This window comes from Gobio gobio (assembly GCF_949357685.1).
Source record: "Gobio gobio genome assembly, chromosome: 16".
NCBI classification, from domain to species: domain Eukaryota; kingdom Metazoa; phylum Chordata; class Actinopteri; order Cypriniformes; family Gobionidae; genus Gobio; species Gobio gobio.
In genome coordinates this window covers 32,146,021-32,173,598 of record NC_137109.1, presented here as the reverse complement: position 1 = coordinate 32,173,598, position 27,578 = coordinate 32,146,021, and the positions used below count along the sequence as shown (strand labels likewise).

The 27,578-nt window shown below is 38.2% G+C and overlaps 2 protein-coding genes across 2 annotated transcripts in view; one reads left to right on the top strand and one right to left on the bottom strand.

The window, feature by feature from the left end:
- Window positions 1-2,477, top strand: part of lsm11 (LSM11, U7 small nuclear RNA associated) — a 3,446-nt gene extending 969 nt beyond the window's left edge. The window contains exon 4 of the mRNA XM_079839707.1: window positions 119-2,477. Within this exon, the coding sequence (XP_079695833.1) occupies window positions 119-430 (312 nt within the window). The 3' untranslated portion in view covers window positions 431-2,477. The remainder of the gene's footprint in view (window positions 1-118) is intronic.
- On the bottom strand, window positions 1,857-27,578 carry clint1a (clathrin interactor 1a). The gene is made up of 12 exons (XM_079839706.1): window positions 27,406-27,578; window positions 20,447-20,551; window positions 20,210-20,306; window positions 20,023-20,131; window positions 19,746-19,910; window positions 16,785-16,968; window positions 16,323-16,536; window positions 16,008-16,092; window positions 14,834-14,911; window positions 10,479-10,762; window positions 4,435-4,612; window positions 1,857-3,593 (listed from the first exon to the last, which is right to left on the bottom strand). Exons 1-12 carry the CDS (start codon window positions 27,444-27,446, stop codon window positions 3,244-3,246), a joined length of 1,890 nt encoding a protein of 629 aa, XP_079695832.1. The 5' UTR covers window positions 27,447-27,578; the 3' UTR covers window positions 1,857-3,243.

Sequence of the window (27,578 nt, the reverse complement as noted above, 5' to 3'; positions counted from 1 at the left end):
TAATTCATTTGAATGCTTTACTTTACACCTGAATAGTACGAATAACCACTTCAAATCTTGTATTAAAATCCTAATGAACAAATATTGTTTATAAATCTAATTTAATTTTCTATTACAGCTATTTGAAAAACTGAAAGTTCAAGAGACTGTGGCTCTCAGTGCGGTTGAGAGGAAAGGAAGAGATAACCTCTTTAAGTCAGACCCACACAGTAGTTCATCTCAACTCGGTGACCAAACCAGGAGGAGAACCGACCCCAGACATGCCCAGGAAAGATCCGAACTCTCTGAAAGAGACAAGAGTATATCAAAAGTGACACAAAAATCTGAAAGCAACCCTAAAGGGAAGTATGGAAGAGTGCACACGCGTCATGTCAATCAGCTTTTTATACGAGGAGAAAACATTCTTCTTGTAAACATACAACAGGACTAAATACTGTCTTGAAATATCAGTTTACTTTTATTGGAAGTCTCCATGAAAGGTTTTGTAATGTGTGTATCATATTGATATGTATATCAACAGATGAAAAGAATGTTAAACGTAGAGTAAAAAAAAAACCCTCATTTTAGTTGTAGCCCCACATACTCCATACTCCACTATGTTTTTGCTTTGAATGACCACTAGGGGGAAGTAAGACACTGATACATTGTAAGCAGTCTTATTTTTGTTACATATTTTCTAAATCATCAAGGGGGAAATGGAAATATATTTAACAAACCATTACTGATATTCACTTCACTGCCTTGTTCAACTGAAAGTAATCTATCAATCTCACTAAAACTATGGCCCGTCAATACACTCTTATTTTCATCTCAAACAGAAAGACTATTAGACGTTTATGTTTTAGTGTAAAAAAAAAAAATTGTGGTTGGATTTCTCCATGGATTTCATAAAACAGTATAAATGGGTTAATTGAGCTTTTTGAGGTTGGAAATTGCATGTGGCACTCAAGGCTTTTGACTTGACATGTTTGAAAGCTATTTTCCCCTTACTGCATATTTTAGTCTTGCGTTACTCACATCATGAAATATAAAAACACTTTCTCTTCAGTTTATTTAAATCTTAGAGTTCATTGGGATTTACTTAGTCACATGTACATATACAATGCTTTTTATCATGTTGTCCTTTATAACTATTGATGTATATTTCTTAATACAACTAATCGAGGTAACAGACACTTATGGTTTAAAGAGTAACTGCTGGTCAAAATGATGTAGTTGTATTCATCCTCAAGAATTTAGTTGAGTGGCTACTGAACGCTACAATGAAAGACAATGAACGCTACTTTTTTTTTTACGACCAATTAGCATGCTCGAATCATGACCCCAATTTTTTGGTTTACATACCTAATGCTAGAAAAGTCACCAAGTTTCATATCATTCCGATGAAGCAGTGATTTTTTAAATTTCAAAACAGAACATTTTCCGGTCAGAAATGACCGAAGAGCACCAGAAGGTTAATGAGGGAAAAGTCCCAATCCCAATTTGACACTGCCTAGGAACACGTGTTCAGATGGAAAGTAGATATAGTGACAACTCTGAAGTACATACAGAAAATAATGCTAGGATACAGAATCATGCTGCATTGAGCATTTATAAACATAGACACTGGAACTGTAGCCTGTTTCCTACATTAAGCTCTTTACTTATTAGTTAAATGTGACATTAATTTTATGCCAATTAAAAAGTTCACTGGCAAAGGATCCAGTGGAAATGGGACATTTGACTGTACTACTTTCATCCTATTAATGCATGTAAAGTTAACATTTGAAGTCAGGTCCTAGGAGGACTCTAAGAGCAGACTATTTTTAAGACATGAGATTGATTAGAGGAGATAAAAACAAGCATCACAATGAAAATGGAAATCAACTCTTTATTGTCATTCATAAAAGATCATAAGAACAATCAAGTCATTGTATGAAATTGAAAACACATTAAACATTCTCAGTGGAAGATTTAGTTTTTTGTTGCTTGCTGTAGATTTGCATAAACATATAGTGTTTCCTGTAACACTCCCTAACCCTTAACCACTCAATAGTTGAGATCCTACAGAACCCAACAGACCTGACTACAAAACCCCAAACCAACCCATCGAGGGGGGAAAAAAGAAACGAGAAAGGAAGAATTTGGTCATTCTGCTTGTAAAATGCCTCAGAATGGAAGAGAGGGGCTTGGTTAGCGTCAATGGACACTGTGGACAGAAACAGATGATCTTGACAATACAGTGATGGTCCTCTGGATACAGCGTCCAACTCAGTGCTACCAGGGTTTACAAACACAGCCTCACCCTACACTCAGCATGAGCAGACCTGCATAAAAATACGAACCCATATCAGGTTCAAATATATATAAATCCTTTAGTCACCCAAACTCTTCCTTATAAGTTAACCATGCAAAAGCATAAAAAAATGTGTGCATATATGTACACCACTGGATATGTATCTTCTTTAACAGTACCTTTAATAAATACTGTACTTTTCATTTTGTCTAAAGATTTTTATTTTTTTTTAGGAAAAAAAGGCAAGAGGCTGAAAGGCACCACGTGTTCTAACGACAGATTTTGCATTTTCATAAAGATGCAAAGTAGATCAGATTACACATTTACTATTTAAGGTTTTGATTTGGAGTCGTCATTCTATCATCTTGATGTTAGAGTACTTCATTTCTCTTCAGAAAATGGTTAAAATCAAATACAAAATGGCAAAGTGATCACAAGCTTTACTCCATACAAAAATCCTCACCGTCATAATTCGTTAATCTTGGAACTCAATAACTTATTGTCTGTGCGCAAAAATATATACAGGTTATCATCTTAAGGCAGAGTAGAGGAAAGGCCAGAATTGATTTTTCAACAGCATTAGAAACCCAAATATTTCCTGGGTTAAATTAAGAAGTAATGTAAGAGGATAAGGTCAACCGGAGTCATTCACTATCGTCACATTCCTTAAAGCGATATCCCAACGCCATGGAAATGTGGGACATGCGTGTGTGTGTGTGTGTGTGTGTGTGCAATGACTGAAATGATTCTCAGAACAAACCAGCCACCTTTGACAGGGCTCCTTGGTACAGCTGATTAGAAGAACATTGCAAATAATATTATCATCCAGTTGAACATCAGCATCATTTGAACAAACATTTCCTGTGAGGCTTTATTTGACATCTTTTAAGCAGTCTTTGTCTTCTAGCTCTTCATAGCTTCTTCATGGTCACATCTCCAGAAAGATTGTTCATTTAATACTTTGCAATTCATTTCCCAAAGTTGGCAAAATCTGCAAAGGCATCTTGTTTAGGCTGTCCCATGGCAGGATTCATCCCCATGACCGGCATTCCTGTACCCATTCCCATGTTTCCTGGCATCCCCATGGCAGCTGTAGACATACCCATGTTCATATTCATTCCCATCATGCCCTGATTGACTGGCATCCCTCCCATGGGTGGCATGGACATGGCACTACCTGTCATGCCAGGCTGCATGCCCATGTTTATTCCTCCAATCATGGAATTGGTGGGCAGTCTGACCATTGTAGGGGCAGCCGGCATTCCCAGGTTCATTCCAGCAAAACCCTGAGTCATCATATTGACAGGACTCTGAACTCCTATTGCAGGATAGAGAGGGGAGGGGGGGTAAATAAGGGCTACCAATCCATTAAAATAATCGGAATCTATTTTTTTGTTCTCAATTGATCTTTTTGATGTATAAAATGTGAAACTGATTGAATGTGTGTTTGTTCGTTTTTAATACACTACTGTTCAAAAGTTTTTGAACGGTAAGATTGAAAAAAAGTAAAAACAGTAATATTGTCAAATATTATTATTATTAGTACTATTATCAATGTTATACTGCTTAAAATGTTTGTGATTTTCTTTCTTGAATACAAAAGTTAAACAAAACACCAATATTTAAAACAGAAAAACTACTATGAGGAATAAAAGTATTAATTAAAAACAAAAAAAAATATTTTCAAACATAAAGAGTGACCCCAAACATTTGAAAGAGTGTAAATGTTTTAAATTGTACTTATTTGGAAAAATATGAAGATACCGTATTAATTTCAAACTCAATAGTAATGGTCTTGCTAAATTTCCTAAATTTCTTTTTTTAGCATAAAGCTTTATTTATATAGCACCTCTTAAAACAGTTCACAAAGTGCTTTACAGAAAACAAATGTCACACAATGCCATAAACAATAAAAACTAAAGAGGAAAAGGAGAACTAAAAGATTTAGAAAATAAAATGAATAATAAAAGGCTCTTCATTTGATTCTAGTTTGCACTTATACTTTCATACGTCTTATTACTTAAATTGTACTTTTTCATATTTTAATTAATCTATTTTTTAATATTGCTCTTGTACAGGCTCCCAATTGTTTGAATTCTTTTGAGCTCATGTAATTTTCTGAACTCCAGGTTCAATCCTACATCAGAGTCTATGCTTACCTTGCATCATGCTGAGTGTGGGCTGACAAGGTTTGGGTGGCTGCATGCCAGGGCCAAGGAAGTCCAAGCTTATATCTACATTAGAGTTGGACCAGGTGGAAGGCACAGGGACTTTGGGATTGGGCTTCTGGGCCATCGGTTGCTGGGGCATCAGTGGGCCCCCCATAGTCTGCAGTGGCTGCAAAGACCAAAGGAAAATCAAGTCAGTTTTAGGACAAAACATTTATGATGGCACCCATATAATCAAAAACTATGTTTCTTCTGATTTTGTTAAGATGATACTGTTCTGCTGCAATTCAAGCATGATAATTAAAATTCTCAGATGGCCATGAATGTTTGCCAATGGCAGAATGACACAAGTCAGAGAAGATGAAAGGCAGCCTTAATACTCCAGAACATTACACTGTGCTCTTTTCAGGGTTATCGAGGCTCTGGAGCAATACAAGACAGAAATGCTGGTTGAGAGGCATTGTCTTCTTCTAAAATGATTTCAGCATGTTAAAATGCATCTCAAGTCCCTCTAATTACGGAGGGGGGTTGCTTTTTTCTTTAGCCAAACAAAACTTGCCATTTTAAAGTAGGTCAGGCTTTTAGCATGCAAATATTATCTTTGTGCAAGGCTTTTGTTTCAATTTAATGGTTTTCTGACTTAAACTTGTTCCTCCTCATTCTGCCATTCTCTGTGATGGGTGTCCCAAGGGGACCGGGGTTGATGGGTAATGAGGAGGGGGTGGGTGGAAAATTGTGCCGATGCTGCGTGTTAACCCTCGCTCGTTTCGCTTTCATGTTGCCTGCTCTCTAAACCGCTGGCTCTGAACCTCGGCCAGAATTGTCTTTTCTTGCGTAAATAGTGTTTAGTGTGCAGCTCCACTTAGATGAGCTGCATTAAGTACTCCACAGATGGGATGGGGGATCTGAATGAAAACCACATCTGTGCAACACAGGCTCTACATCACTAGGTTTCATCTAAGATTCCGATTGATCGTTATCGGCCGATAATAGCTTCATCCAGTTCGATTGGGGGTTTCTATAAAGGCTGATCAGAGGAGCTGATAAGATGACGCAAAACTCGCGAGACAATTTTTCTATGCGCAGCCAAAATGACAGTTCGTCCAGGTGTATGAAAAGGACAATACATTTGCAATGTCTTTGCAGAGACATTGCGACAGCAAGAAACTGTGCAACTTTAGTGTATTTTTTTCCTTCACAGCTAGACCAGAGATTGCCTAAAAACAGTCTACTGTTGCTAAACTGCAGGATGTGCTTGATACTAATAATATTAAAACTGCATTAAGCGGTGAAAGAGATACTGTTCTTCAAACGGCTTTCTGTGCACGCGTTTGGAGACGGAGTGTAACATGGACAAGCAAAGTGAACTTTGAGCTTCGGGTTCACGCTTAAACGGCATGAAATATGTCAAAATGCCCGGCCTGGTGAGTATTCGCTTAAACACCGTCGGTTAAATGAGTCACATTAAAGTAGTCACATGTGTATCAGAATATTGGATCCGTCTTAAAGTGACAGCCTTAATGTTAATCAAACAAGATAAGACAAAGACAAAACCACTCATTGTTCTTTAGTAGATTTAGTAGAATTAATCTATATTTAATTTGTATAATGAAGACTATGCAGTGTTTTACATTTGATTACTTTCTGTTGATAAAGACTGTTCTGTTTTTTATTTGTATTATTTATTTCACAGGAATGCTATATTTGTTAAGCTCTCAATTGTTCTTAATCACCTCTAAGAGGGAATGGAATATGTTGCTTGCCAATAAATAAAAAGTAAATAATAAAGTTGTCAATTCATGATACTGTCTCATCTGTCAGTTTTTTTATACTTAAAATACATTGTTGTTAAAGCAGCACTAGGTAACTTTTCAACCTTTATAATATATTTTGAAACCTCTTGTGATGATACATCGACTTACAATAGGTTGAATGACACGTCTGCCATAGCCTGACGGGGTCTGTATCATTTTTAATCATACTTTTAAACTTCGGGTTTCGGGTAGTAACCCGAGAAAAAAAGAACTACAAAATTCGACTGCTTCACGGCATATTCGTCACTTCCACCACCACCCCACTTCCTTAAATTCGGACGTGCGAGCCAAACTATTATTTGTTTGCCGAATGTTATAGTCATGGCCGAAGCAGCACAGAAAAATAAGAAAGCAAAGGTTTTGTCGGAGGAAAGCAAAAAGAGGAAACGAGAAAGTGATCGGATTAAAGGCAGGACGAGGATCAACATTGGGCCGGCGTTTGCTCGCGGGCGTGAGCTGGAGGAGGAGGGGCTACATTCTTGCAAGTAAATACATATGATAAGACGTACAAAATCATATTTTAGGATACCTAACATGTCTGTGATATTGGTTTATTTGTCTTGCCTCAAGCTATAATGCAAATCGATTTTTCACATTTGCAGATTCATCTATGGTAGCTTGATATTATAATATTGACGATATATGGTGATTACCTACCACTCAAACATTGAATTGAAGTATCATATAGATTCTGTAAAACGGGAAACAATAGACTAGGCTACTATAATGACGCTGGCTTGTAAACGTGAGTATCGCGATCATTTGGCGTTTGAAAAAAATAAAACCCATGAAATTATAATCGTATGACATGCTGAACATATGCCACTGTACCTGGGATGAAGACATTTCACACACGGCTCAAGCAGAACACCTGCATGTGAACTCCATAGACAGGTGAACTCCTCCTGCAGTGTTCAGGGCTATCATGGTTGTCATGTCAACAAATGCATGTGCAATGCATCCACTGATGTAGAATGACAGTTTACGACAGTAGTAGAGGACAATACTGTTTCTCAACTGTAGGGGGACCCCGAGAGCAAAAACTACCTAGTGCTGCTTTAACAATAGTATTATTTATTTTGGTGATCGGTATCTGTTAATTAGACAAGTGCCGGTAAACGGTAATACGATATACCGCAATAATGAACATGCTCAATATTGTTATCGTGGGCACTTAAAAATACCGTGAATAATTATTTATTAAGAATTATTCCGATTTTTTGAATGAATTTTAAGAATACCTTACCCATCAACCGTTTAATATGAACAGCACATCAAAGAGGAACGCGCAATGATGTAAATAGACCAAGAGGAACGCAATGATATAAATAGACCGTGCATGAGCCGAGCACATGGCGGAAGCGCTGAAGTGCACATTCACTCTTTGACAGCAGAGGGCGCTGACAGAACAGCAGAAACGCAACCGTTTCCCCGCTCATCACGTAACCTAATAGTTAATACTTAAAGACTTAAGGCTATTCATTTTCAAACTTGAGCATTTTATATTTTAATCTGGACTAAATTATAGTGGTGTCAACAATAATCGATTCAGCGATGCATCGCAATGCGGGGCATGCACGATTCAGCATCGATGCGGCAAAGTGCCCTAATCGATTATGTCACCGTTTATTTTCTGGACTTGAGTTGGACAATAAAGTTGTGAAGTTTCAATTACTTCCAGGGTCATAACAACAACAATCAAGATGGCTGAGGCGGAGGGAGATGACCGCGATAGACGGGTATTAAAAACGCACCCAAAGATTGGAAAGCGGACATCTGGGCACATTTCGGATTCTGACGCCGGGTTCACACCGCACGCGGAGCGAAGGGTATGGAGAGCCGGAGCCCGCGCCCCCATTGTGGATTCACACTGGCAGCGTTTGTCTCGCGCGGATATTGCAAATGCAGACAAATATTGTACATTATGTCACATTTACGGTCTTCTCCTCCGAGCCCCGTCTGTCTCGTGCTTTGATTTATGATGGGCAGCATGCTGCAAATGCGACCGTGTTCCCCTCTGTCCCAAACACATATGCATATAACTTGTTGTAGCCTATATAAGTAGTTCACATGATAAATGTAAGTTAACATTAAAGTGAATATATGCTTCTAGTTTTAATAATTTAAACAGGCTTTTGAAGTTTGGGCAAAAACTTCTGGCAGTGTTGTGTTTTTAATTTTTTTAACAGCTCTGGATGTCATATGGTGATTGTGAAACACACGGGGCACTTCACTACATGATTTCATGGTGGAATTTGTTATTTTCCATGTTAATCTGGTCAGTTTTGATCAAGAACAATCCACTGTGGCTTTAAATCAGCGTGAGCAGCGCGGCAAAATAGACTCGGCGCCGAAACGATCGCGGCACTGCTGCTTCTCCTCCTACGATGCGCTGCCTCGCCGCCTCTGCGTGCGATGTGAATGCTCTAATCTGTTAACATGGGCGCCGAAAAAAATATGCGCTGCTTACGCCCTGCTAACGTGCCTGCCACACTAAAATCAAGCACGAGAATTGACGAGTCCCTAGTGTCAACGTTACTGTGTGTGTTGCACTGAATATTTTTATTGCTGGGTGCCTGGGTGGTGGTTGTTGTTACAATAGTGTGACTGTAATTACGGATTAATATTTGCACAGGAGTTCATGAAGTGCCCTGTCTCAAAGCTTTTTACTGTACCATTCAATTTTATTTTATTTAATGACATTTATGTCAAAGATACAGGAGAGTAATAATGAACACATAGCAGCCAATACAATCTGTTGTTCAATATCTGACTGCTTGTATTGCCTCATGACTGATTAAAAATTTGCCTTGTTGTGTGCAGTAGAATTTTGATGCATCGCAATGCATCGTAGAATCGAATTGAATCGAATCGTTACCTGGTGAATCGTAATCGAATCGAATTGTGAGGGCAGTGCCAATGCACACCCCTACTAAATTACATGCCCTAGATATTGTTTGAATATGCTCTGACTGTTGTTCAATCATACACTTTACAATAAGGCTCCATTATTTAAAACTGACAATGAAAAATACTTCTAAAGTTTGTATTCATCTTAGGTAAATGTACATTTCAGCATACCTATTGTTCTTTATAATTATTTTGCAAATATCTGTTTTAAATATTTGTTTACTTTATACATTTTTGTGTATTGCTTTATTGTATTTAAATGTTTGGTTCTTTTGTTACAAGAAAGTTATTAAACCTGTTTATAGTATGACAACACGTTTTTTGCCACTTATTTCAATACCTTGATAATACCGTATACCATGATAAAAGCTTCAGCAATTAATCGCAACATGAAAATTTGATACCGGCACATGCCTACTGTTAATGTATCGGCTAATACTGCTTCCAGTGATCGGTAATCGGCCCCAAAATTTGTGATCGGAGCACCCTTAGATTCATCTTGATTCTTTGTGCTGTAAAGGTAACATTGAGGGATGGCCATACACAAAAGCTGATTAAAGGTGTAATACCTAATGAAATGCATAGGTACACATTTGTACTCTGCATAATCAAATGTTTAATGGCTAATATTTATTATTTTTGTGGGGTTTTATTAGCACTGAGGCTATTTTTGTACTCCAAAAAGTTGACTAAATAAACTTCCAGTAAATATGCACATTTAAAATGTAAACTACCTTGGAAAGAAGTCTCTTATGTTCACCAAGGCTGCATTTATTTAATCAAAAACAGTAATATTGTGAAATGTTAATACAATTTAAAATAACTTTTCTATTTGAATATATTTTAAAATTGTATTTATTCCTGTGATGGCAAAGCTGCATTTTCAGCATCACTACTCATCATCACATGATCCTTCAGAAATCATTCTAATTTGCTGATTTGCTGCTTAAGAAACACTTTGAAATTATTATTAATGTTGAAAACAGCTTAATATTTTTGTCGAAACATGATACATTTTTTTCAAGATTCTTTTACCTTCCACTTTTGATCAAATTGATGCATCCTCACAGAATAAAAGTATTTCTTAATTTTTTTTAAATAATATATATAAATGTATCTTCTCAGAAATTGAACCAAAAATACTGATGACTCAAAAATAAAGAAAAGAAAATAAAAAGTGGAAAAGAAAACTCTTCAAAGCATTTCATGGAGTCTTGAACTAAAATATTATGACTGTATGATATATCAAGTATTCTTTCTTCATATTATATAAGCAGAAACATTGAGGGAAATCTCAAAGCCAGCAGGCACCTGTGATTTGGACGTTGGTAGGCCAATGGTCTGAGAGGTGGTCATGGAGAAAATCACGCTTTGGGATGTGCTGATGTTAGTGGTCTGGGAGGAGCCCATTAGGTCAAAAAGGTCAGATGAGGGTGCTGTGGACGCAGGGGCAGGAGCAGGAGCAGGGGCCACCTGCAGACCTGAGAAAAGGTCTATTCCTACAGGGTTGACAGGCTGGGCTGTCGGGACGGCTGGTTGGGCTGCAGGAAAAGCACTCCAATCCCCAAAGTCTCCATTGCCACTAGATGCCGGGGCTGAGGAAACACAAAAGTCTGATGAAATGGTGCGCAAAGGAACACAAATAATAAAGAGAGCTCAAGTATCACAGGAGGAAGCTGTAATAGTTCCGAAGCTTTTTGATTTAAAAGGCATATTTGTGCTTTAACTATCACAATCCTGCTTCACGTCAGGCTTTATCATCTAGCAGATAAAACAGAGGATTTGCACACAAATGAGCAACATGATCAGGGCATGAAACTATCAGGGCACTGAAGATGCATGAATATCAAAAGAATCTCAGACTCTCAGTCACTTTAGCTCAGTCCCAGGAATGCAGAGGGTAACGTGTCACACCCAACAAGAGATGAAATGTGTCTCTGCTCATTAGCTTTTAGCACAGCAGCCCACCATATGGTTGCCCCCTCCTTTCACTATTTAAGAGCTTTCTGCTTGGAGTATTTCATAAACAGGCAGCTGAGGATGGCAAACACTGGTCCAGCAGAAAAAACAAACAGCCTTCTGTTATATTCCCAGAACTACATTTAAATAATCATATAAAAAAAAAAAACACACACATATCACCACTTTGTGCCTTTCAAGTTGTACTCCCTTAAGGCTTTAATTTAAACATGCAAGTTTAATTAGAAAAAAAATATATAGACTTATTTTGGCAACAAACAAAAAAGGGCATACTTTTTCTGTAGCGTATCTTTTAAAGAGCATTAAGGTTAGATAATATTAGGGATTATTAGTCATGGTCAACTAATCGATGACTAAGTTCTATAAATGTATCTTTCTGGTTACTAGTTCTGGTATTATTAGTAAGGGTGCTTTTAAATATTGTGCCAACTGTATTAAAGGTCCCATGGCATGAATTTTTTATTTTATTTTATAATGTATTCTGAAGTGTACTTATATTGTTAGTATGATTTTTACATCATAAAATGTCAATTTAGAAATAAAAGGCATTTGCCCTGTGGCTGAACGCCCTGTTTCAAGGGGCGTGTCTGCTGTGAGACTTAAACGCCCACTATTGTGATTGGCTGACATCTTTGCATTTGAAATGAGCGGAGGGGGCGTGGTTTAGCGAGGTCTACGAGGCACAAGGCTGTGCCAAAGAGACGGATGTCACTTCTCATCAGTTCTCTCAGCACGTCTCAGTTCAGTGAACTGTTGTAGTTACTAGCATATACTTCAGGTTATTAGTTTATTTCTAGTCGGAGGGACTGTCACTCATGTCAGAAAGTTAGTAACTTCTGTAAATGATGGATCAGCGCTAACTCGAGACGCGAACCATTTAGAACGATTCAGTCCGATTTGGTGAACTGGTTTAACCGGTTCACTAAAAAGAACCGGTTCAAAAGAACGATTCGTTCACGAAACCGTACATCAATGGACCAGAGACGGATTGATTGCTAACAAAGTGATATTGTACTGAGTTGTGAGAGCGCTGTCAGCGCAAGTTTATTTTGTTTGTATCTGAGAGTTCTGAATAAACACAAGTCCCAGTCACGCCGAGCCCGCCTTCCTCCTTATTACCAACTTTGTAACGCATGTAATGTACCATTTCAGGAGATGAAAGAGTTACGAGTAAGTGTTGATTATAGCATTATTTTTTAGATATTTTCCTATCATATGAAAAGCGTCAGTGACGCGCATTGAGTACAGAGCGCAAACAAAGACACAACAGCAGTAATCGAATGTAATCCAGTTTATTGTGGGGATAGCAGGCTAGCCTAGCCCGGATATGCTCACGCTTACCCCCGTCTGCTTAATCTCGCGCCGCGTTTGGTGCCTCTGCTGTGGGCGAGATGCAGTACTGGGGGTCGGTGATGTTGAAGGCCGACCGGCCAGTGCAGCCCGAGCTTCGGTTACCTCCCTTTGAGGTAACCGCATTAACCGCATGAGGTTTATCTCTAAAGATGTGGCTCTGCCGATGTTGAGCAGAAACTCACGACTGTATGCAAATTTTAGAACAGATAGACGCAACAAGGACGTACAAAAACACTGACTCACAAGATAACACCATGACTCAACACAAAAACACTGTTCTGTCGGGAGAGAGAGAAGCCGCAGCGCGAATAATAAAGTTCTGTGTGAACTTTTATAATTAGCTACACATCAGAAATCACTGATCACAGATCAGAAGGAACTGAAAAAAGACTTCTGTTTTCATTTGTACATCCAAACACTGAGAAACTGCCAGCATTCACTCGTTCACAAGCCATGATCTCTCAAGGACAAACAAATATGGCGCTCGCATGGGCGTGCCAAATTCTCTGGGCGGAGGAAAGGGAGGTAACCGTTCCTGTTATGCGTCATAACAGGGAAATTCAAGATCAGCTCGTCTGGGCTGTCATTTTCTCAAAGGCAGAGAAAGACAGCCAGAACTCGGTTTACACCGATCACCGATTTCTAGCCACTTGGGGACAATATTCAGGCTAGGGGAACTCATATTAATGTTGAAAAACCTCATAAAATGAAAATGTCATGCCATGGGACCTTTAACAGTTTGCACAGTAAAACCTTCTCAGAGTATTCATCCCCTTCAAATCACTAGTGTTAAAGCCATACACATTTAGACAAATGTCTTTGGACATAGCATTTTTTAAAATTGGAATATCTTAAGTTTAAGATTAAAAGTGTGTAACAAGACTCCAGTGCTCAGTTCCATTCAGTTGCACTGTCCAGCTGTTTCTGTCTTATGTAAACTGTCCTGAGAAACATGCTTGATTGGGGTCATGAGAACCTAAAACCTGTAGGGTTTTCTTAACTCTTTCCCCGCCAGCGTTTAAAAAAAAAAAAAAGTTGCCAGCCACCGCCAGGGTTTTGATCATTTTCACAAAAAGTTTATGGCCCATAGAATATTTTGTTATATGAATATCTGAGCATGCTATATATTAAAAGAAAGAGCAGACGTTTTATTCTAGCTTCATGCATTTCTTTTTTATCAACACTTAAATATAGGTAAATTTTATTTAAAAAAATTAACATTTTGAACAAAAAGCAGAAAAAAAAAATCACGTTTTTGTCAAAGACTACATCCAGATCAGAATCAGACGATGATCAAACACAGATGGAGTAGATTGAGTCAACACCCCTAAAGCTTCACAGTCCAAGAGCTCGTTCTGGTTCGAAATTTCATTCAGTAACATTAGGCAGTTTTGATTTATATGATGTTTGATGATCCCGTTATTTTACATATGCATCTGCTTACATGCGATCGCTTGTTTTTTTGACTTCTTCGCCTGTGTTTTGATATGAAGAATCTGTACTCATTCAGAAGATGCGTAATAGCTCCCCTAGCGTATAACATTGAAAACACGGAATTCCGTGTTTGGCAGGGAAGCGTTTTCTCACAAATAACGGAAAATTACGTGTTTGGCGGGGAAAGAGTTAAGACCAATTAACTGACTTGTTTAGGAAACACACTGACTAGTCAGTTTTCAAAATACAGTATCATTCAAAAAGTTTCTTATGTTCACCAACCCAGGTGAAAAAGACGTACTATTAAATGTATTAAAAATGCATCGAAGTATATTTGTATTGAACTAAAAACATACTCAAGTAAAACATTTTATGCATTTAATAGTATGTATTTTTCACCTGGGAAGGCTTTGTACAGTGAAACAGTAAAATTGTGAAATATTACAATTTAAAGTAAAAGTTTTCGATTTTAATATATTTAAAAATGTAATTTATTCCTGTGATGCAAAGCTGAATTTTCAGCAGCCATTACTCTAGACATCAGTGCCACACAATCTTTCAGAAATCATTCTAATTTGCCGATTTGCTGCTCAATAAATATTTCTTATTATTATCAAAGTTGAAAACAGTTGGGCTGTTTAATATTTTGGTGGAAACCGTAATCCTTTTTTTTCAGATTTCTTTGATGAGTTGAAAGTTCAAAAGAACAGCATTTATTTGAAATAGGAATATTTTGTAACAATGTATATATTTTTACAGTCACTTTTGTCAATGCTGAATAAAACTGATAATGTCTTACTGACCCAAAATTTTGAACAGTAGTGTGTTGTAGTAAGAAGAAGTAAAATATCAAAGAGTTTCAGGTTGTATTTTTGACCTGAGAGGTTGCATAAACATACCAGCTGAAGACGGAAGAGTGGCTGCAGCTGCAGGAGAAGAGAAATCAGCAAAACCTCCAATCAGGTCAGAGTTTAAACCTAGAATGAAAGAGAGAGGTTCAATTATGACATTCTAGATTTGCTAAACATATCAATTCCTTACTAATTTCCTAAGAAAAAAAAGAAAAAATTTAGAACAGAAAAATAAAAAACATCTGTTGGCGTCTGTAAAGGACATACACACTCTGGTCACGTTACATTCCAGCAGCCTGTGGAGTTATGTGGAGGAGGAAAGATGCAGCTGTTTGACTGGTGGAGGAGGGAGCAGGACAGTGAGGAGGAGAGCTACACATCTGCTTAGCACTACATACCCACCAGGGACCGCTTTGACATCTGGCCACAGTGACTAAATGCTCCAGCAGGCAGCAGGAGCGCAGGAGAGTGCATATGCTAAACTTCACTGTGCCCCCCTTCCCTTTCAATATGTGCACGCTACCAAATTAATGGAATAACGCTTCCTGCTACTTTCACTCTCCTCACGCATTCTTCATGAACATCAACTACACTTTGCACTGCTACCCATTATTAGTATTCATACAGAAAAGTAGTTTGACAGAAATGTCTAGCCTATGCCTCCTTTGACTCATAATATACATGAGCATTCTTCTATTCATGAAAAGGTTCAATGCCGTGTTGTCGGATATTCTGTTGCAAGTCATGCTACTTGCTAATGTTGTAAAAACAGTCATGTCCTGCTTGCTTGTAGTCTCTGTCAGGTCTTTTGAGGCGATACTTGAGTACTTTCAGGGTGGTTTGAAAAACTTTGGCTGGAACATAGACCATCTCAGATGTCTGCAACATCGGTGTGGTCCGCTCATTACATGATTTGTGAACATAAAGCACCCTTTGGATTTATTTTTACTTAAAGGACTTGAGGCAGAACTAAATCGACTAGTTGGTGCAACCCTACTTCCATTAGGTATGAACCCTACAATATTACTTCTCCAAAGCATTCCACCATTGAATTATTCTTAAATGTTCAATTGTTGAGGTGGTTCTGAACCACAAAGCAAATAAATTCGATTTTAAAAACATTCTATTATATCTAAAATATTTTTCTCTGCCAACACCGTAGCTCCACCAAGGTATTCTTAATTTAGAGAAAACCAAGGAAGATGCATGTTACTACTGTTACCTTTGGAGGCTGGTTGAGCAGGTGCAGGATCTGCCGTGAACAAGTCCACCAGACCAGAACTGGGCTGGTTCACTGCTGATGTGGTCTATGGCAACAAAGAGAGGACACACTGAAAACAGCTACCACAAGCGTAGAGTTAGCTTTTTTTATATATATATATATATATATACAATTTTTACATTTAATTTTGTGATATTTACTAACAAACCTCTGGTTGAAGTTACATAGTTGATGAGTCCAAGTGCCATAGCGGTTTAATTATACAGGAAAAAGACTAGTTCTAGTAGCTATTGTTTCACTGTAGTGTTTCTCTACCTGGCTTGTGTTTGTGTCGGTAGAGAGTTTATTGCCAGTGTAATTCGCAGCTGCTCCCAGGTCTATCGTTTTGGATGGACCTCTCTTACGAGTGGCAGTGGTCTCCGTGGCCTGGACGATCTGGACGCTTTTTGTTGTCACCGTCTCTTCATCTTTAAAATCGGATTTCCCCGTCTGCCCGTTTCGCGTTCCCCGACGGTCCTCATCTGCTTCACTATACATAGGAGATAAAGTATAAGCTTGTGTAAGATTACTAACAAAATACTTTCTTTGAGAACAAGTAGAGAGAAAAAAAAACACAATCAGTCCATGACACAATCAGTGCAAAATGTTATAAACAGCTGTCAACAATTTGTTCAGTTAATTAGCTATAACACTTATGCTATCTGTGTTTCAAAAAACAAGAACAGGTTTTTCCAGGTGATCTGAGAGGGGAAGGTGAGACGGCCTGGGGGTCCTGACCTGAATCTGTCAGGAGAGTCGTCCCTGTCTTTTTTGCGGAACATGTTGATTGTATCATCAATGGTGCTTCCAATCTTATCGCTGATCTCTCCCAGTTTCTCACTGAAAGGGAAAGGCCCCTTGCTTTTGTCCCAGTCTTCATCCCATTTCGAGCGCGATTCTCTGAAATCAAACCTGTCCTCCGCTGAAGAATGCATAAACAGGATAGCAATCGGTTATGTTATATACACATATTATAAAATCAAGCTTCATTTAGAACTTAAATATGGCAATATAAGGAATAAAAGGGTGAATCTCATGTCTGGGTCATATTTCACCCGAAAATAAGAAAATGAAATTACATTTTGCATTAAGAAATTGAAGCTCACTGATATATTTTCATGACAATTAAGCACATTTTCCTGACCCAATTCAAATTACTGTAATGCAGTTAGATGTTTTCTTTTGAGTATGTTTGTAATTTTAATTCTTTTTAATGGTGATTTTCATTAGAATTAAATCACTTAAAGGTGCAGTGTGTAGTATTTATGAGGATCTATTGACAGAAATGCAATATAATATACATAACTATGTTTTCAGTGGAGTATAAAGACCTTACATAATGAACCGAATTAGCAATTTCTATCAACATTCACCGCGGGTCTTCTTACAGTGAAGTCACCATTTTGCGCCGTCATGTTTCTACAGTAGCCCTGAACAGACAAACTTCTCTACAGAGCGCTAGTCACTCTCTGCGCTCTCCGACGACGACATTTTCGTCCTGTGTCGTCCACCGCACCTTCTCTATGCGCTTCGAAAGGGAGGGGTGAACGGAAGGTGATTGAAATTCACAACCTAACTGCTAGATGTTGCTAAAATTGACACACTTCACCTTTAAGCATAAATTAAAGGCAATACTATAAATATTATCATGAAGTTATGATAAATAATTTAATTAATATACCTTTTTTTGTTAATTATACTTTTTTATGAGAGGGGTGCTTAATTGTCATGAAAATATTGCAAAAATGCAAGCTTAATGTTATGCAAAATATAATTTATTTTTTGGGGTGAATTATGATCTTGTATGAGATTCACCCACAAACACTGACTCCATGTCAATGTAAAGAGAAGTGAGATGAGGTTGTAAAGTTTCCTCTTAGGTATATTCCATAACTAAGAACTGTCTGTACTGTGGTTACATTACTGAATAAATTTGCAAGCCCCCATCTCAAAAACACATTGAAAGACATATATAATCAAGTTTCAATAAACTTTAGAGGTAAACGACTTTCAAACTAAAACAAGATACCAATTAAATCCGAAACAGACATTCCAAATCATGCATTGCATTTCTTCCTTCCCAATCAAGGACTTCAAGAAACAGGACCTCCCCTGTTTTCAGATAGTCCCATTTAGATAAATTCCTTATGATCAGACCTGCAAACTCCTCAGAGTAAAACAGGTGACAGTGTCGCGGGGCAGACTGATCTCATGAAATAGCGCATGTATGACACGCCAATTCGCTATGCGATTTTGGCGTGCTATCAAGACGCATAATCGGTTTTTAGTGTGTTTATCAACGCCGTTTCATTCTATCCCCCTACACTGCTCCTACCCCTAAACCTACCCATCACACACACAAACACACATACACACACACACTGCCCCTACCCCTAAACCTACCCATCACAAGAAACATTCTGCACTTTTACATTTTCAAAAAAGCATAATTTAGTATGATTATAAATCCATTTACATTGACGCGGAATCACACGGCGTTGACATACAAGCGGAATCACACGGCGTACACATACACGCGGAGATGTTCGTTTCGGCGTACACATACACACGGAATCACACGGCGTAGACATACACGCGGATAGCTCAAAATGCGTACAGATAACACGCCATTTGGCTTTAGAAAGTGGCGTGTATGTTTACGCAAAGTCATGATGTCATGTTGCGCGGGGGGGGGCGGGGGTAATATGCAAATTACACATTTAATATTTAAAAAATTATTTTATTTACAACACGGAAACGTCTGGAACTCAAGGAAGTGTTGTGACGCATGACACAAAAAATAAAAGACTGACAGTAGGGGTGTAACGGTACACAAAACTGACGGTTCAGTACGTATCTCGGTTTTGAAATCACGGTTCGGTACGAGTTCGGTACAGCAGTTTTACAAAATTGCTTTCTAGATTCAACAGTGGTTTACTGAAGAAGAAAAAAAGTGTATGTCCTTGAATTAATTAAATTATATCTAAAAGTGTATTGAAGATATTGCTGTAAACTATATAAAGCATACATGTAAACATCACATAAGGCAGTTTTTGCATTTACTTCTAAATCTAATTATAAAATAGTTTTTTTCTCCAATTCATTGTTGAAATCTAATAATTTATACAGTGTCTGTCATTTTCATGACAGGTTTATTTAAAATGCATGAAATATCAAAACATCACTAACAGGTTAAGTAGAATATAATGAATATATAGGCTAATATAGAGCATATATTTAGTGAAAGAGTCGATTTCACTAATGAATAAAATTCTGTGGACACTGAATGACTGCCTGAGGTAACATTAAATGTGATGCTAACGTTACATGACATTGTTTAGTTTACAAGCAGTTATATATCTGCCGTTGAAACGCTGATTTAGCGATTACACCACATATATACATGACAGTAAGTTGTAATGTCATACCTCAAATGCCACCCCCCCCCCCCAAAAAAAAACCCCAAAAACTCTCCGGTTCTACGCGATTCATGTAAATTACCCAATTGACCAAGAAAATGGCGATTGTCGCCGAAAAGCGACAAGTTTGCAGGTGTGTATGATAAATGTGTTTGCTGTGTGATATAAAACACCTTGTATACCTTTATAAACATGATGGTGAGGACAGTATGCGTGCGTGTGTGTGTGTGTGTGTGTGCATGTGTAAGACTGTGAGAAAGAAAGAAATTCAGGGACTTACAGTATCTGAAACCCGACATACTGTCAGAGGACACGCCTATATACTTGTCCCTGTTTTTCTTGGCCTTCTTCCTCTCCTCTCTCAATCTGTCATCGTCCTGGACTAACTCGATCATCTCCTTTACCTTCTGACGCACATTGATACCCTGGTCTTTGCCATTCTCATCTGAAACACAAAGCCCATTCATCCATCACTTTGCAGTACCTGAGAGACATCAAACAGTGTACATGGAAGATGAAAAATTATGCAAGCTCTTGCTTTTGTGCAGTTCACTCACCTACACAATGATAGCTTTCAATTGAACGCAAGTCATACAGGTGCTCTCTTGCACTAGTGACCACCCGTTCAGATCCATTTCTAATCAGGTACGCCAGCAGCAGTAAAGACTGAGGTAGAAAAAAAAGTAAAGCTCAGGACTGATTCAAGCAAAATCAAACTCCTATATCGTCGTCAGTAAAACATACCTTGTAAACTCTTCTCCAGTTTTTCTTGTTGTCTTTCAGCATTCTAGTCCACAGCATATTCATTACTTCAGGAAACTGCTCATACATGAACGTAGCCCTGAATTGAAACCAAAGACAGGCAAAGCTTAGCATAGCAGACTCTCCATAACGTAACGATGACAGGTTCAGAGTCAAGATAACATTCACAGAAAGAATGCAGAAAAGTCACAATTAAAGCATCAAAAACCCTCCACTTGCCTGGCAATCTCCCCCATTAACTGTCCAGAGGGTCCCCACGGGTCGTCATTGGTGGCTTCTCGAACTTTAGACTCAGTTTCAGTATAGTTCATCACAACATTGGTTCTGTGAGAAAGAGATTAAAACAAAAAAAGCCTTTCAGTAAAGTCTTTATTCAGAGTGATTGTGTGATAATCTGCAGGAAAGAGCCTTTCTGCAAAGACTAAATATTACTAATATTACTGAATGGTAGAAAGCTAGCCTGGATGCCAGCCGAACTTAGCCCCGCTCACAACATTTGAGGTCGGGAAGTTTGGTCTGGACTTGATCCGTTGTGGAGCAACTATGCTCGAACCAGAGCTGTTCGGACCAATCAAATTGTCAGGGCGGGCTTTATACGATGATGGACAGATGATAAACAGTAATGTAATCATCCACGTCACCTAAGAGCGATTGGTTTGAATTTGTTTACAAAATGGAGAACTTGTTCGTATATGCATATACCTTTACTATTTCTCTCAAAAATGTTGATCGTGTTGATAAGTAGTGTACTCTGTGTATCTTTAAATTCTTTTTACAACACCGACTTGGGCCCTGTCCCAAATGGCACCCTAAACCCTCACAGTCTTCTTCCGAGTTCACACGTAATGCCGCTTTGACTGCCGGGAAGGAGTCCGCAGCGTAACCCGCACCTGTGCGGGCTCGGCAGAAGTGCGCATCGAGGGCGCATATCGACCTCAAAGGGTCGCTCTGAGACCTAAAATGACAAATGGGACACCCTGCGGTCTCGTAGACTTAACGGGCATGCGCACGCAGCGGCCATTGTAAGTCCACAAGACCGAAAGTGCACATGAAGTGTGCCATTTGGGACAGGGCCAAAAATCGTTTACACTTCTCTTCTTCTAATTCTTCCGGCGTGCATGCAGTTGAGTTCTGTTGACAACTATGCGTCGCTCAACACGTCACTTACTCCATTGCTCTGATTGGTTGTAGGTCTATCCAATTGAGTGCAGAGGCATTTTTTTTCCTGGTTCGGTTGAAACACGCCCCCATAATCACACCCCAATGGAGCAGTATCAGACTCATATTCTGACTAGAATATGGAGCATATTCTGACTTTCAGGCTAGCTGAAAGCTTCATAAAAACTAAATTCAGATCAATCAGTTGTAAAAATTAACAGAAATATTAACTTTATTAAAAATACATAACAAAAATGACTGATAAGAATACTGTTGAAGTACATGATCGGTAAGCGGTATCGGTAAGAATAGTAATACCGTTAAAACCTTAACAAAACCAATCCCTATGTACCGTTATGTTTTTATTACCTCAGAATGAGCCATTTCGATCTACATACACCACAGGTACACCATTTTACACCGTCATTTTTCTACAGTAGCCCTAAATAGACAAACTTCTCTACAGAGCGCTGCTCTCTGCTCTCACCACTGTAGCTTGTCTATGTGCTTCGAAAGGGGGGTGGTGAAAGGTGGGTTATTGCAATTCACAACCTTGCCACCTTTAACTGAACAAAATAATCAAAATAAGTGCCAAGTGAAAATGATAATAAATGATTCTAAAGAATGTATTAAAGAGTCTCTGTGGGAGTGTGTTTGGCAGTGTAACTGAAAGAAAGACCATTTGTAATAAAAAGCAAATAGTTTTAGATTAGGCACAAAGATGTCCCTTTAAAAGGGACATATTATGCAAAATTCACTTTTACAAGGTTTGAACACAGATGTGTGTCCACAGTGTGTGTAAACAACCAGCCTATAGTGGTAAAAAAAAAAAATCCACCCAAAATTTTGTTTATAATTCCCATCAATCATTATCAATCTCGGCTGTTCCAGATTTCCCCCTACTCCAACTAAGAGTAGGGAAACCCCGACCATGACTGTTGATGATCTGCTTTTTTAGCATAGACACACCCCTGAGTGAGAAGCACAGTGTCCGCCATTTCGGTTTACTCGCTGTATCAGCTAGCTAGAGTATTACAATGTCTGCAGCAAAAAAACATTACAAATGTTCTGTTGTTGGATGTACCAACGAACATACAAGTCTCCATAGACTCCAAGCATCAGAGTCACTGAAGGCACCGTGGATGAATTTCATTTTTGAAGGAAATGTGCCAAAGGGTTAAATGTTATATATTTTTCACAAATCATTTTACACACGACTGCTTCACCAACGAGGGCTGTATTCAGAGACTAGAGCTATGTTGTTAGTTTCATCCCGAAAACGCTCACCGTCTGCGTAATTCATAAATACACATTTATTATGCATTGTACAGTGTAAGAGGGGCTGTGGAACATCCACGTGAGCTCCAGTCTCTCGTAAATGGGCCCAACGTATTATGCAGGCATACATGTAACTATGAAACTTTAGTGACTTCATTTATATGTCAGAGCTCTTATAGGGAGAGACACACACACACTGCAGTCCAGCTCACTTCACCTGTGCGCTCACACTTTTCTGCGCATATTCTTTTTTTATACATATACAAATAACTGCGCATGTCAGTGTGCCAATTCCCCATATGTATTAATAACGTCACCATTGCATCAACCATGAACAGCAAACCAAATTAATCCATTTACATACTACAAATTTATCACAAAATAAATCTCACACACTGTATAGTCGGTGACAGACTTTTTTACGTCCCCACACGAGCACCTGTACAACAATTTATAGATTAACATGACGGTACATGCTAGTCGATGGGTCAACGTAGTTGATAACCAAGTCGCTACTAGTGCTATGACTTTCGTAGTTCTCAAATCTCAAATCACACTTGTGCTCATTTAAACCTGATGCAACATGATCAATAACAAAACGCATGAGAACATGGACATTCTGCAAATGATCTCCTATTGTGTTCCAAGGCAGAAAATCATATTGGTTTCGAACAACATGAGTTTTGAGCTATCTGAGGTGCTCAAATGGTAATTTTTTTCTCTGCTATAAGGATTGTTCATAATATGTTCATATTATATTTATAATCACTGTTTTAATAAACTGAAAAAACACTTCCTATTCAAACTATATGAGTGAGTAAACATTTTAAAAAAATCCCCTAAGGTTGCATCACTGGTACCAGTGAAAACATTTCATTATGTATTAAAAAAGGAACAGAACAGTTAGAAGTAGAACAGTTATTCAAATAATCAAATCTCTGATCCCGCCTTCATTCGAATACCGGATGGAGGCCAGCAGGAAAGCAAAGCACCAAAAGCTTATATTATGTGAAACCAGTTTAGCACTAGATGGACATTACCACAGTGACATAAAGACTGGTTATACAAGACACACGAGATCTCTGTATATGGGCGGGGTGTAGGACAGGCTCTCTGAGAATAGAGGGTGGATCAAATAAAAGCACCATATGAGGTCCTCAATCTTTCCTACTCCTAGAGATTTGTTTGTGGTTTTAATAAAGACCACCACCATTTGTCTAGAAAGTGTCTAGTGTCTCAGTTTACAGCCTATTGAAAAAATACCTGTTAAAAAATACCTATTCTCTTGCTAAATGGAAAAGTAAACTGAAAAAAGCTGCAAAACAAAACAACTAGGCCTACATCCTTGTATCTTCACCGTTTAATCAGATAGATTACACAATGACCTAGACAAAGATATAATAAAAACTGATCAAAGGAAAAAAAATCTCCCTGGTCTAGGTGATAAAAAAAGAGGTCAGGACATCCGTTTGCTTATGCTTACAGGGTGCAATCATTTCCTCCTCCTGAAAAATGTCAAATGTGGGATAAACAAGAGTGTCTAATTATTCAAAAACACACCCACACCAGACCAGTCAGCTGCATTAACTGGTTTCACAGCTTGAGGACAATGTAGGCTGCTTTGATTTTTATTTCAGGTACTACTGGATTTCTTTCCACAGTTATATGATCCCTGTCGTAAGTGATAAATACTATCCTCTATAATAAATACTAAAGCACTGATGTCTTCCTGTGTCATCTCAGAACTTTCACACCATTTTGGAACAGGCTGTTCATTACTTTACCAGCATGAAGCTAAATTCCCCAGACTTCATCCGTCCACCCATGGCTACACTTGGCAAATCGTCTGCAAAAAGGTCAGACTGGTAGAGAGATGACAGACTGATTTTGGAGGCAACAGCTTGCTACATTGATTGTTTTCAAACCTGCTCTGTAAAACAGGAAATGACAATTGTTTTGTTGCAGGTCATGATGAGTGACGGCTGTCTAGATGATATGGATTCTTTCTAAATGTTCACTGTCCTTCAGCATTCAAGATATAGGCTTATAAGATATAGGCTTATTCAATAGCTAGACCCTTCAACTTACAACAGTGTCAGCTGATTTATATCATCAGTTTCATAGCTGAAAAGAGCAAGTAAATGACAGTATCAGGGACGTACCCAGTTAGGCAACACCCAAACATTTATGCAAACTCACACTTGTGAATTAAAGCCTTCAGTAACGGCTTTCCAGAGAAGGACAATAAAAAAAACTATTGCACAATAACCTCTTTAATGCTCACTACATGTCATTATTCTTGAAGCTAAACTCACTCTCACTAAGTTTCAGTTGAATAAAAGTTTAAAGTTTAAAGGCCATTGTGGTTCTTCAATCGCATGAGTAAAAGGACAGCCCAACTCTGAGACATACACAAGTATATGAAATTAAAATCGAAGAGAAGTCTGTGACTTTGACCAACAGTTCATTTTAAGAAGGGGATTTGATTTGACCTTGACCGTGGCACTTCTCAAGACAAACATCATTTTTAATTGTCGTACTTTCCTTTCTGATTAATATTGGAGTACAATGAATTAACTGTGCACATCATTATTTTTATTTTTTTATTCATGTGCCCTTGTACTCTTTAATCAAAATAGCATCCCCTCCCTCTTGCAACGACATCGCTTCTCTGATGATGCGTTTACTGGCGTAAGGGAGGGACAACCTGTCACTCACATGTACGGTGGCCCAGTAGTACACAACACAACGACATTTAAAAAGAATACATAAATTCACAACACAACGAAATAAAGCCTCAATATAACGAAAAAGCCACAACACAACGGAAATGCTCCCGACCACTAGGGGGCTCTCGGAGTGCGGTAAAGTTTGTTTTCCTTGCCATTGTTCTATAGATTCGCCAGTCTTACAAATATATAAACACTACGATCAGTTTTAAGTGTGTAATTGTATATCGACATGATGAAATATCAATTCAAAATCGCCTACGTGCATTATAGCTGCATATTTATACTCGAAGATGCTTTGACACGCTACCACGGCGGATGACGTCCAAGTGGTTGAAACGTATAATTTGTATTAATTATAATTACTTTTTTAATGTTCAAATTCCAATGTTGTGTTGTGCATTACAGAGTCATTTTTACCAATACAATCAAGCTATGGAAATTTAACATGTCTGTTTTTAAATGTTAAAAGTAATTTTAATTAATACAAATTATACGTTTCAACCACTTGGTGGAATTTGCAGACGTTCCCTTAGGCGTCATCCGCCGTGGTAGCGTGTCAAAGCATTTTCGAGTATAAATATGCAGCTATAATGCACGTAGGTGATTTTGAATTGATATTTCATGTTTATATACAATTGCACACTTAAAACTGATCGAAGTGTTTATATATTTGTAAGACTGGCGAATCTATAGAACAATGGCAAGGAAAACTAACTTTACCGCACTCTGAGAGCCCCCTAGTGGTCGGGAGCATTTCCGTTGTGTTGTGGCTTAATTCCATTGTGTTGTGGCTTTTTTGTTGTGTTGTGGCTTTTCCATTGCGTTGTGGCTTAATTCCGTTGTGTTGTGAACGTATGTATGCTTTTTCAATTTCGTTGTGTTGTGCACTACTGGGCCACCGTACACATGACATCACAGCTATAGCAAGCCACAACCATCCAAAAATCAAGGACAAAATCAAATTCTTGTCTGGGAAGCTATTTCACTTGGATATATGACTCACAATAGGGAAGAAAAAACTATCACAACTTCCGTTTCCAAGCAAATACTTAGCATAAAAAGTGGGATCAGCCTAGAATTTTTATGTAAAAGCAAACATGACAGCATGTCTACTAGACTAAACAAATGAAAGTACAGAAGGCCACTAACTTCAAAGTAAATATTTACCTTTTAAATGTTATTTTTATGGGACAAACAAACTGTAAAATGTATAATTAAAGCAGCATTTTTTAACAGAAACATAACATTGAATTATTTTGTTGAAACATTTTTCTAAAGTATTTATTTTCAGTTCCTATCCTTTAAAGGGTTAAGATACAAGTTTCAGCCTAACAGCAGTAGTTTCCATGAAACTCAATGGGCTCCATTATAGCAGCTAAGCAACCATCTTTATACTTACAGCCTTACTAACAGGATTACACCCAGAAAGTGTACAGTTTGACAATTAATCAGTAATGGGCACCACGCAAACATGTACAATGAGTCGTTTTTCATAAGAGGCTAACGTTAACTGGTTAGCTTGAACAATGCCTGAAAATAGCTGTCAAATATAAAAGTTATGTTCACTCTAATCCCAAGTAAACTGTCCTCTTACTTTGCTTTTAAACAAATGTTTCATTCAGAAATGTTAACATTCGACACGTTAGCTTGGTGTGAAAAGCACTATTAAACACAAGCACCGTGTTTTGACAGCCAACACAAGTTTAGCAACTGTCATAAAATTAGCCACTGAGTTAGAAGAAAACAAGTTTGAGGGAACCGTTTGTCTTGCAAACAAAATTAAGCTGTAATAAACAAGTGAAACGTTTGATAAAGTATCGCAATCGACTGGAAAATTACTGTTCTATCTACACTGGCGACTTTTAAGGGGACAACAAAGCTGTAGTTAGCTACTGTGCTAGCTCCGGTCTCGAGGGTGAGATGTGACGTCAATGAATGCGTACGTGTCTCATTTTCAACAGGTATGAGACAAGACACCAAAATACTTACGAAAACATTGACAATACTCACGCTTTATCAACCAGCTCCCTCACTTTCCACATATTCAACATCTTGGCTGTGTTGTTGTAGCTTTCGGTCGCGAAAACAGGTGTTCCAGCACTTGAAATCCGCTGGTCGCGCCAGTCGAGCTGTCACGACAGCCAAAGCATGAACTCTAAAGTTACGCTGCTTCAGGCAGCGAT